The sequence below is a fragment of the Eubalaena glacialis genome, chromosome 1, assembly GCF_028564815.1.
Source record: "Eubalaena glacialis isolate mEubGla1 chromosome 1, mEubGla1.1.hap2.+ XY, whole genome shotgun sequence".
NCBI classification, from domain to species: domain Eukaryota; kingdom Metazoa; phylum Chordata; class Mammalia; order Artiodactyla; family Balaenidae; genus Eubalaena; species Eubalaena glacialis.
This window is the reverse complement of record NC_083716.1, coordinates 203,190,152-203,202,544: the sequence shown is the minus strand read 5'-3', so window position 1 is coordinate 203,202,544 and position 12,393 is coordinate 203,190,152. Positions and strand designations below refer to the sequence as shown.

The following is a 12,393-nucleotide window of genomic DNA, read 5'->3' as shown; positions in this document are numbered from 1 at the left end:
TTTATTTGTAAGCTCTAGTGATCACCTACTTCATAGCTTTTCTGTTATAATAAAATGTTTATTAATTATATTTCTTCAATTTTTTTAATATATCTCTACTTGACACTTCTCCAGCTTGAAGAATTGATTTTTTCATCAAACTTTTGAAAATGTTAAGATAATGGAATTTAGTTCCTTAAAATAGCTGACAGGCCAAGTTAGAAAAATATATATTGGGAAACTCACTAAAATGTTACTCTCAGGTTCTTACTAGTTTCGGTTTTATAGGTGTGACCACCTTTTAATGAAATTCTTTTTGTACTTAAAGAATTAAATCATTCTGGATAGAGTCCAAAATTTTAAATGAATTCCACTTCATGATACATTACGTTTTATCAGTGATATAGTATAAATTCATATCTCTTTTCCAAGAGACCTTCAGAATTCTCGTTAGCAAAATACTTCCAAAGTTGATAACAATTTACTACAATAAACTGGCTGTGCAAGTGAAGTTGTAATATCTCTTTCTGGAAGACGTAAAGAACAGGAAAATTTTTCATTGTAAGATTTTAATATTATGCTAATAACCAAACAAAACTGTTTTATGAAGGACAGCATGGAGAAAAGACAGATGGAAGGAACAGTTAATGCGTGAGGGTGGGATGAGATAGAGCTATCTTTGTCCAATGATTATCTGGAAAAGACACTGCAGACTGAGTCATTGAGACCTGCATCATCATATCATCCCAAATGAACACAGAAGCTATTTAAAGACTTCAATTTTATGCTCAGAAGTGAAAGAGAAAGAAAGGAAGAGGAAAATGGCGTAATCGTTGCCTATTGGCATGTGACAAAAGTGTGGGGAAATGCAAAAGATCTGCTAAGCAATTCCCTACTCTGGACCCATGCATAGTGCTAAAATATGAATGAAAGAAAAACACAGGTAAGGGAGCTTCCAGGACCATTGTGAGTTCAGCCTCCTTGCTGGATTATAAATCCTCATTTCTAGCTTGGAAAATTTGGACTCTGTAAGTATAATTCATGTTTGTTATATTGTAGAGCTATTCATCTTTGTCTCTGCAAATTTTTCTCCAGCTTCTCTGTCATATATTAATATCAGATCAATGTAATATTGAATTGCAGTAATCAATGTAAACTAAAGAATTTATTTTTTAGTCTCAGCTCAATTTCCTTTAAAGTCAATGCCCCTTTCTACCACTCCATGCTGCCCACCCACCATTTTCCTGAGGACACATTTCTCATTTTTTGTAAATCCTCCCTTACTTGTTGGAAGTTGCATTGGAATTAAATATTTTAGCTACTTGAACGCACATGTTCAACAAATATTGGTCAATCATCATTCTCTTCCCCTAGATATCGAGGAGTACTTGTAAAAATTGTGTGTAAGGAAACCTTTTCAGAAAGCAATGCAGAATTTTTAGGTGAGCCTTGACATATCCTACTATTTCAGTGATTATGTCTTACCAATGCGGTTGTTACTAATTCATCCAGTTGTAAGCAATGGAAATTGCCTCTAGTAAACTTAAGAAAAAGGGCATTTTTAGGAGATTGAAAATCAATAGGAAGACTGGAGAACAAAGAAGGAACTAAGAACTTCAGATCCAAGACACAAGAAATAAAGGAAGAGCCTTAGAGAGGAGATTCTTCTCAGAGAGGCACCACTAGATACACAGCCTCCAAAAAAGCCTGGTCTCTTTGTGCCTCAGCTAAAAATTCACATTCCAAGGAGGTCGTTTGTTTAGCACTTGGGGAAAGAGCACGTGATTAACAGGTCCACTAAACGCAATGGGGGAGAGAAGGGAAATAGAAGTTTGGAAAAGTTCACTATTCTTGTTTAAGTTCCTAGTGCTCAAGCTGAAATACTAGTAGCTGGTACATGAGCTAAAATAATAGAAGATTGATTCTGTTTCAAAAGATCTGTCTGAGAATGATTTGTACAGCATTTGCTAGGCCCCATCTAGCAATCAGTTTCTGTCACTAAACCAAACACACAAACAAACCTCAGAAAACAGTGAATGGGCTTCAGTCAGAAGTTAACAAAGAAACTAACAGTTATACCTCAATTTTAAATAATTAATTAGTTGATTTTTTAATTTAAATTTAAATTAAGAAAAACCAAAAGCCTTTTATTCCAATGGTCATCCTCACCCTGGCAAAAGTAATAGCATATATATACAATAATAGTATAGGTATAGATATAATGTCAAGTTTCGTGCACTGTGACTTAGATATTTTTATATGTATTATTTCATTCTTATAAAACCTGGGGTGTAGGTATTATTATCACCCTCAGAGAGACTACATAACTTGGCCAAAGCCTCACAGCTATCAGGCAGTCTGCACCCAAAGCCTGTGCCCTCACCCCTGTACTAGGCTGCCTGGACTCAGTCACATGGATTGAGTCTTTCAGGAGGCAGGAGGACAGGGTAGTGGTTAGAACGATGGGCATGATATAGCATTTCAGTTCTGCCATCTACTAGCTGAAGGTAAGAAACTAAAACCTGAGCCTAAGAAACTACTAGCTGAAGGTAAGAAACTAAAAACTGAGCCTCAATTTCCTCATCTGTGAGATGGAGAGGGTCATATCAGGGTCAGCATGAGTTGCTGCAATGTCACACAGTTGTTGCAAAGAGGAAAGGAGGAAACATGCATAAACTACTTAGTCATGGGTGCTTGTCACATGTGAAGTGTTGACTAATCAATGGCTGCTATTAGTCACATGTCTGTCTCCCCTAGTAGACTAGTTCTGGAGGCGCAGTTATTACTTTTTTGATATTTGTGTCTGTAGCTCCTTTCTCAGCGATCAGCACATTAACGAGCCCACATAAAAATACGCTGAACAGAAAGCGTCTGTATCAGGGCTCACATTGCCATGTTGTACTCAGGTATTATAAAACAAGCTCGTCTTTATATTAACACTATAGTTCCTGCCTCTTAAGCAAATGACACCTATTTTCCCCCACCGCACCTCCTGTCCCCAGACTGTTAACTCATGAGGTCAGGGTCTGTATCGCTTTTGTTCTTCATGGGTTCCCAATGCATAGCAGAGAGCCCAGTACATAGTAGGAGCTTAACAAATAGTTGTGGACTGAATTTTTAATAAATATTTGTGATATGTATTACAGTTCACCCAGCACTTTCATGTAAACATGTGCAGTATCTCTCTGTAGAGCAGGCTCTGGAGCCAACTGCCTGGGTTCAAACTCCAGCTCCACCATTTACTAGCTGAGTGACCTTGGGTAATATACATAAGTTTTCAGTGCCTTGGTTTTCTCACTTTTAAAATGAGAATAATAACAGTATTGAGTTAATGAAAGTATTAAAATGTTAATTCATATAAACCTTGTAAAACAGCACCTGGCGCATCAGTGTTCTTTAGATGTCAGTAATTATTAATTTTGTTTGTAGTTGTTTTTCTCCATCACACTGCTAAGAATAAATTATTCCAACTGCCTAAATCATTTGTCCATTCATGTAACAAAATATGAAAAGTGGCATCTTTACTTCGAAGTCCTAAAATTAATTTTCAGTGGAGCAAATAATAATCTCAAAAAACTGACTTCCAAAATTTTTGCAAAAATAAATGTATTTATAGAGACTCTTCCTAAAATCAAATAATCCTAAATGGCTCCAGATATTCTGTAGTTTAAAGCTTTTCCAAGTCACTTGTATTGGATCCTTCTTCAGCAACATTTTGTGTTATTCTTTCCACAAACCAGAACAGCCATATTGACTTGACTAGAAGTATGAGTAAACCACACACACACAAACACCAGGTAATAGAATTAGGTCGTGCTGTCTTCTGCCTCCACCACAAAACTCATTGTCCTATTATGGCAAAACGTGTGTTAATCCCAGTATGCATCTCCCATCACTTAGAGCACGAATTAATTAGGTCAAGCGTTAATTAAAAATTCAGGTCACCGTATTTAACCACTGATGCTTCTCTACACATTGGAGAGATGAGGAGAAAAATAAAGACAAAGGGGCACCTGAGTACTTCATTTACCTTCAGTACTGTAATGTTCCAAGCAAAGCTCTCAGTTGCTTTGTTGAGTTTTCTTCCTTTCAAGCCTTCTTTTGCCCCCAGATTATGAAGTTCCTCATGGAACTCCATCCCTTTAAAAAGAGAACATAAGAGAATTCTTTGTATAAATTTCAGAAAACTAGGCATTTTATTGTGAAAATATTATCAGTAAGAATATAATTTCCCATTTCTGTCCTTCTCATAATTTCTAAATCCCAAAATTGAATTCTCCTTCTCATTCTGTTCATCACCACCAAATGGCTGTCCTTAAAGGGAAGCTAAAAATAATCAATGCATTAGATTAAATTAGGTTTTAAACAGCAAGCGGCCATAGACAAAGACATGAGAAGTTAAGAAGCAAATTCTTCCAACAGGTGGCATCCATCTTGTTTGTTCTCTGCCTGGTTTTTATATAAAATGGTGTAATGTGTGAATGGCTACCATATGTGAAGGATGCACATATCTTACTTTGCCTTATGAACCATCCATATGGCTTGACAGTAGGCCTGGAGCCCACATAGATAACAATGGTAATTAGTAAATGTTGAGTAAAAATAAAAAGTTTTTTTAAAATAGCATTCCTGGAAACACCCAAATGTGTCAGATTTGGGAATGGCCTTAAAGTTATTTTTAGCTAAACCATTCCCCCAAGCTTGAATACTATAAAAAACATCACCATCATCTGTCTCTCCAGCCTTTGTCTTAGCACCTCAGACACGGGAATCACACTTTCTTCTGGAAAGCTCATTCCATCTTTGGAAAGCTGTGACTGATATCAAACCAGTCTCTCTCCCTGAAACTTCTACTCCTTGGTGCTAGCTAGCCTCAGAACAACAAGGTCTAATCTCTGTTCCACAGTACAGCCCTTTAAATATTTGAAGAAAGATGTTGGATAAAGTCTACTAGAGTTTTCCCTTCTCCAGATTAAACATTCTAACATGTTTCAGCTTATTATAATTTCTCTTTAAGGATGACATCCAGGAACATCATTCTCAAAATGGGATTGAAGTTGCCCACATGATGTAGGGTTTTACCACCACCTTCCTAGTTCTAGTGACTAGGCTTGTATTAATGTAGCCTAAAACCACATTAACTTTCCTGGTGCTAACATCACAAGCCCAATACATAGTAAGAGCATGGCTGCAGAGCCCAGACCTTCACTCTGTCTCTACCACTGACTAGCTACGTGAGTATGAGCAAATCCCTGAAACTCTCTGCCATTAAGTCTCCTCAATGGTGCAATGGTGATAACAAGAGTATTGACCTCATGGAATTGTGTGAAGATTAAATGAGTCAATACATACAAAACTCTCAAAGTAATGCATGGTACATAGGAGCATAATATAAGTATTTCGTATTGTTATTATTTTCGTGCTTCCTGTCAACGGAAACATTTAAGCCTCCAGATCAGTAGCGAAGAGCACCATTTTCAAAGTTTGGTCTGGGTTCAAAGGTCACCTCTACCACGTGTTGATATGGGATTTGGGGTAATTCGCTCAATCTCTCAGAATCTCAGATGCCTCATCTCTAGATTGGATATAATGATGACTACATCGCAGAGTTGTTATGAGGACTAAATAACATAGCATGTGTGCTTAGTGTATCATATGCATATATATCAAGCAACTGTCAGTGTCATCTTCCTTATTGCAATCACTAATGTGTGTGTGTGGATCAGGGAGAACATGGATCCAAGAGAGAGAAAAGTACTGGGGTGTGGATGAAGTGAAAATAAATAAACACAGCAATGTGCCATCAGAGACACGTGGCGCATCCCATCCTTAAAGAAGGAACAAATCTAAAATGAGGACTAGTAAATGAGGCAAAAGCCTAGAAGGTTAACAAGATCATGGTTCAAACTGTAAAAATAAAGTGTTTCTTAAGGGGCAATGTGAAACCACAGTTTCCATATCAGTAATAAAAGGCTTTGATAGGTTCCCAAATCACAAAAGTAAATTCAGAAACCCTCACCTCTCTAGATATCTGCAGATACCCCCTCTATATACACACAGACCACCTACATACTATCACGTAGATCTCTTCTGTACTAAACAAAGGCTTCAGTGTAACTCAAAGTATAGTTAAACTTTAAAAGTCTGCCAAAAATCATCATTATGGTTTCTAAACGAAATGGGGGCAAGGGGGAAGGTTACCTGCTTTCTGACACTGCACGATCTTTTCCTGGACTGTGTCTGCCATTTCTATGAGAAACCGGCTCTCCTGGATCATCTGTCACAAAATAAGCATTAAAAAGGTGGTTGTCAGAAATCCTTAAACTGGCACATTGGAAAGACAGCATAAAGACCCACATGAAACTGCCAGCAATGGGGCGCCCTGGCCATAACCACAAGAGATGGGAGAGGGAAGGATGATCTCTGCTCCAAGCCCCATCCACTCTAACACCAGCTAGAGTCACCTACCTTATGGTTGTTCCACTTATGTAATATGCCTGGCACACCATGGGTGCCAAATCAATAACTGTTGAATAACTGCATACACACTCTTTAAGTCCCAGATCACATTCATGAACACCTCTTATGTTATCCCCTCGCCCCAAAGTTACTGCAACATCAAGGCAAGTGGTACTGGAACAACAGCAATGAGATATCAGAACAGGGAATCACCTAGTGATGAGGTAAAGAACTACAGGACATATCGGTGAAGTCGGCAAATTGGATTTAAGTGGCGCAAAGATGGTGGAGTCCTGGTCCTTCGTCGAGAAGGGCTCCAGCTCCATTGGCAAGAAAGAACTGTGGGTCATATTCACCAGCAATTCCACAGAGCTTGTAGGCAACAATACTGAAATGGTGTCCCTGCCCTCCACATTTGGGTAGAAAGAAAAAAGACCAAGAAGTAATTAATATACTGAGTGAAGTAGGGGAAATAGGACAGCTGTTGGAGAGATGAAGAAAAGAGAAATCTGTATGTGAAAGGGGAATATGAGAGTAGGTAAAGAAGTTGTGATCAGAAAGACAAGGGATTGGGGCCCTTCTGAAGAAGTGACTAAAGAAAGGCACCAATAGGCAAACATTTCCTGAATTTCCAGCCACTCTTCTACTCCTAATAGATGTTGTCCCTTTTAATCTGACTACTCCATGTTTTATCTGTCTGGCTCAATAATCTGAAGAGAGTTCAAGGCAGAATCCAAAGTGGACATAAAAAGTCTTGAGTAAGACAGTCTTCATAATTAAATGCTGTTGTACAAGATTGTAGTTTTATACAATCACTTTCAAATATAAAGTGGTTTATGACTACAAATCTTCAAATGGAAAAGAACATTTGAATCATGAATTTTTAGTGCCTAACAATTCTATAGAAGTAAAATCAAATCATTCATTCATTTAACAAATATCTACTCAGCAGGCACTGTGTGTAAGCACCATGGTAACTACAAGGGGTATGATACATGGATGAGCAAAAACAGACACATTTCTATCTCCATGGAGTTCATAGTCTAGTAGGGAAGTCTACTCAAATGACTAAATGACACATGATAATTAATTCTTCAATTACTGATATTTTCTGCCTAAAATGATAGTTTGAAGTGACTTATTTGGAGGGCTAAAGTGACTATTAAAACTAGACACCCAAGAAGGTCTAAGCTGCGTCAAACTTTTTAACTGCATTAACTCTTTCAACTCCCAAGAGGAAGTGGAATGTTTCTGAATAACAGTTTCTCAAATGGTTATGTGTAGCCTGAGTTACTGCAGCTTCCAAGTGAATGAAACTTAAAGGCAAAGAAAGATTTAATATGAAGGGAATCTGATTTAGTCTTTTCTAAGCTTAGCATCTACCCATGCAGCATCAATAGAGTTTTTATAATACTTTCAAAGTTATCAGATGTTCGAATTGGTCAGATAGCATACAAAATGTTTTCATAAAATTCAAGCAAGGGAAACATTCATAAAGAACAAACACATTCTGTGACTTTACCATGAGCAAAATAGCCAATATACTGCACAATTTTAGAATCATTTTATTTTTAAGGCTAAAAGAATCTTAGCTATCAGGACCACACCCTTAATTTTGTGAAAAAGGAAACTACTTATAAGAGTTAAAATCCTTGGAACTAATGGAAAATTAGTTCCATTAAAAATGGAACTAATTAGTGATCAAACTGGAATTAAAATCCCGGTTTCCTGGCATCCATTTATTTTCACGAAAATATAGCACCCTCTAATTTTGTCTAGCCTGGCCATGCCTTCACACATTCAGTCTTTTGAGCCTGAAATGTAGCTTTCCAAAGTCACCTGACCCAGCCCATCAGTAATAACATGAGGCCATGACCGTAATCAATCTACTTCAACCAGGTTCAAATATGTCCTTTTTAAGAAAAACTCCAAAAAGGGATAGCATTGGTAATTTCCTTTGATAATATCTTGACTGACATTCATTTCTCTTGGTTTTGCTCTCAGTGGAGAACATATGATACCATTATCTGATTAAAAAAAAAAGAAAAGAAACTCTATTGATTTGTGGCCACCTTTTTTTTTTTTTTTTTTTTTGGCAGTATTTTACTAAATATCTCCTCAGTGTTGAGTACAAAAGGAATATATTTCCTGCATCCAAAAATGCCACAGCCTTTTTGTGAGAACCTGAGAAGGAAGTGTGCTCTTCGCCAAGGCTAACTCTTCTACCTCGACTTCCAATCTCACCTTTCCCTCTTCCCTTCAGGAACCCATTCCTAATGAGCCCTTCTTTATTCATCTACAATTTCTACCTCTCCCCTGGTTTTTCCCTTTTCCATACAACATCTCCTACCTTAAAGTAAGCAAACAAAAACAATAACAAAATACTCTATTGGCCTTCAGTGGTTGTCCTCATCAATCCTTCCTTAACAAACTAGCCCATGCTCATTGCTTTGACTCTTGAGGGACTCCATTGAGACCCCCAAAGTTTGGCCTCATCACAGACTACCCCCTGGCCAATTCTCAGTTCTCATTCTTGCCAGCTCAGCAGTTGACCCCACTTTATATCCCCAGATTCATCTATCCATTTTCATATCTATCCATCAATATCACCTTTTCCTTATCTTATTTTGTGATACTTATTTCTTCTAGTATTAATTACCCACACATGTACACAACAGATCACTTCTCAAACCTATCATGGTCTTTTTTGAAATATAATCTTTCTTTTTGTCTCTAGTCTTTTTCCCTAGGTTCTCCATTTTTCTATAACCTTACATGTTCTTTTTTTTTTAAATGTTTATTTACTTATTTATTTTCTTATTACTCATCCATTTTACACACATCGGTGTATACATGTCAATCCCAATCTCCCAGTTCGTCCCACCACCACCCCCACGGCACACCGCTTTCCCCCCTTGGTGTCCATACGTTTATTCTCTACTTCTGTGTCTCAATTTCTGCTCTGCAAACCGGTCCATCTGTACCATTTTCTAGGTTCCAAGTATATGCGTTCATATACGATATTTGTTTTTCTCTTTCTGACTTACTTCACTCTGTATGACAGTCTCTAGATGCATCCACTTCTCTACAAATGACCCAATTTCATTCCTTTTAATGTCTGAGTAATATTCCATTGTATATATGCACCACATCTTCTTTATCCATTCATCTGTCAATGGCCATTTAGGTTGCTTCCATGACCTGGCTATTGTAAATAGTGCTGCAATGAACATTGGGGTGCATGTGGTTTTTGAATTATGGTTTTCTCTGGGTATATGCCCAGTAGGGGGATTGCTGGGTCATATGGTAATTCTATTTTTAGTTCTTTAAGGAACCTCCATACTGTTCTCCATAGTGGCTGTATCAATTTACATTCCCACCAACAGTGCAAGAGGGTTCCCTTTTCTCCACACCCTCTCCAGCATTTGTTGCTTGTAGATTTTCTGATGATGCCCGTTCTAACTGGTGTGAGGTGATACCTCATTGTAGTTTTGATTTGCATATCTCTAATAATTAGTGATGTTGAGCAGCTTTTCATGTGCTTCTTGGCCATCTGTATGTCTTCTTTGGAGAAATGTCTGTTTAGGTCTTCTGCCCATTTTTGGATTGGGTTGTTTGTTGTTTTAATATTGAGCTGCATGAGCTGTTTATGTATTTTGGAGATTAATCCTTTGTCTGATGATTCATTTGCAAATGTTTTCTCCCATTCTGAGGGTTGTCTTTTCATTTTGTTTATGGTTTCCTTTGCTGTGCAAAAGCTTTAAAGTTTCATTAGGTCCCATTTGTTTACTTTTGTTTTTATATCCTTTAGGAGGTGGATCAAAAAAGATCTTGCTGTGATTTATGTCAGAGTGTTCTTCCTATGTTTTCCTCTAAGAGTTTTATAGTGTCCGGTCTTACATTTAGGTCTCTAATCCATTTTGAGTTTATTTTTGTGTATGGTGTTAGGGAGTGTTCTAATTTCATTCTTTTACATGTAGCTGCCCAGTTCTCCCAGCACCACTTATTCAAAAGACTTTTTCTCCATTGTATATCCTTGTCTCCTTTGTCATAGATTAGTTGACCATAGGGGCATGGGTTTATCTCTGGGCTTTCTATCATGTTCCATTGATCTATATTTCTGTTTTTGTGCCAGTACCATATTGCCTTGATTACTGTAGCTTTGTAGTATAGTCTGAAGTCAGGGAGTCTGATTCCTCCAGCTCCGATTTTTTCCCTCAAGACTGCTTTGGCTTTTCGGGGTCTTTTGTGTCTCCATACAAATTTTAAGATTTTTTGTTCTAGTTCTGTAAAAAATGCCATTGGTAATTTGATAGGGATTGCATTGAATCTGTAGATTGCTTTGGGTAGTAGAGTCATTTTCACAGTATTGATTCTTCCAATCCAAGAACATGGTATATCTCTCCATCTGTTGGTATCATCTTTAATTTCTTTCATCAGTGTCTTATAGTTTTCTGCATACAGGTCTTTTGTCTACCTAGGTAGATCTATTCCTAGGTATTTTATTCTTTTTATTGCAGTGGTAAATGGGAGTGTTTCCTTAATTTCTCTTTCAGATTTTTCATCATTAGTGTATAGGAATGCAAGAGATTTCTGTGCATTAATTTTGTATCCTGCTACTCTACCAAATTCATTGATTAGCTCTAGTAGTTTTCTGGTACATCTTGAGGATTCTCTATGTTTAGTATCATGTCATCTGCAAACAGTGACAGTTTTATTTCTTCTTTTCCAATTTGTATTCCTTTTATTTCTTTTTCTTCTCTGATTGCCGTAGCTAGGACTTCCAAAATTATGTTGAATAAGAGTGGTGAGAGTGGACATCCTTGTCTCGTTCCTGATCTTAGAGGAAATGTTTTCAGCTTTTCACCATTCAGAATGATGTTTGCTGTGGGTTTGTCATATATGGCCTTTATTATGTTGAAGTAGGTTCCCTCTACGCCCACTTTCTGGACAGTTTTTATCATAAATATGTGTTGAATTTTGTCAAAAGCTTTTTCTGCATCTATTGAGATGATCATATGGTTTTTCTTCTTCAATTTTTTAATATGGTGTATCGCATTGATTGATTTGTGTATATTGAAGAATCCTTGCATCACTAGGATAAATCCCACTTGATCATGGTGTATGATCCTTTTAATGTGTTGTTGGATTCTGTTTGCTAGTATTTTGTTGATGATTTTTGCATCTATATTCATCAGTGATATTGGTCTGTAATTTTCTTTTTTGTTTTTTTTGTAGTATCTTTGTCTGGCTTTGGTATCAGGGTGATGGTGGCCTCATAGAATGAGTTTGGGAGTTTTCCTTCCTGTGCAATTTTTTGGAAGAGTTTGAGAAGGATGAGTGTTAGCTCTTCTCTAAATGTTTGATAGAATTCACCTGTGAAGCCATCTGGTCCTGGACTTTTGTTTGTTGGAAGATTTTTAATCACAGTTTCAATTTCGTTACTTGTGATTGGTCTGTTCATATTTTCTATTTCTTCCTGGTCCAGTCTTGGAAGGTTATACCTTTCTAAGAATTTGTCCATTTCTTCCACGTTGTCTATTTTATTGGAATAGAGTTGCTTGTAGTAGTCTCTTATGATACTTTGTATTTCTGTGGTGTCTGTTGTAACTTCTCCTTTTTCATTTCTAATTCTATTGATTTGAGTCCTCTCCCTCTTTTTCTTGTTGAGTCTGGCTAATGGTTTATCAATTTTGTTTATCTTCTCAAAGAACCAACTTTTAGTATTATTTATCTTTGTTATTGTTTTCTTTATTTCTATTTCATTTATTTCTGATCTGATCTTTATGATTTCTTTCCTTCTGCTAACTTTGGGTTTTGTTTGTTCTTCTTTCTCTAGTTCCTTTAGGTGTAACATTAGATTGTTTATTTGAGATGTTTCTTGTTTCTTGAGGTAGGATTGTATAGCTATAAACGTCCCTCTTAGAACTGCTTTTGCTGCATCCCATAGGTTTT

The 12,393-nt window shown here is 37.0% G+C and overlaps 1 protein-coding gene across 4 annotated transcripts in view; it reads right to left on the bottom strand.

Moving 5' to 3' along the window:
* PLCL1 (phospholipase C like 1 (inactive)) overlaps window positions 1-12,393 on the bottom strand; it is a 367,136-nt gene that overhangs the window by 39,418 nt on the left and 315,325 nt on the right. For all 4 annotated transcript variants that reach the window (XM_061186078.1, XM_061186085.1, XM_061186091.1 and 1 more), the window contains 2 exons: window positions 6,181-6,256; window positions 4,010-4,119 (listed from right to left, as the gene is read on the bottom strand). In XM_061186078.1, the coding sequence (XP_061042061.1) occupies window positions 4,010-4,119; window positions 6,181-6,256 (186 nt within the window). The remainder of the gene's footprint in view (window positions 1-4,009; window positions 4,120-6,180; window positions 6,257-12,393) is intronic.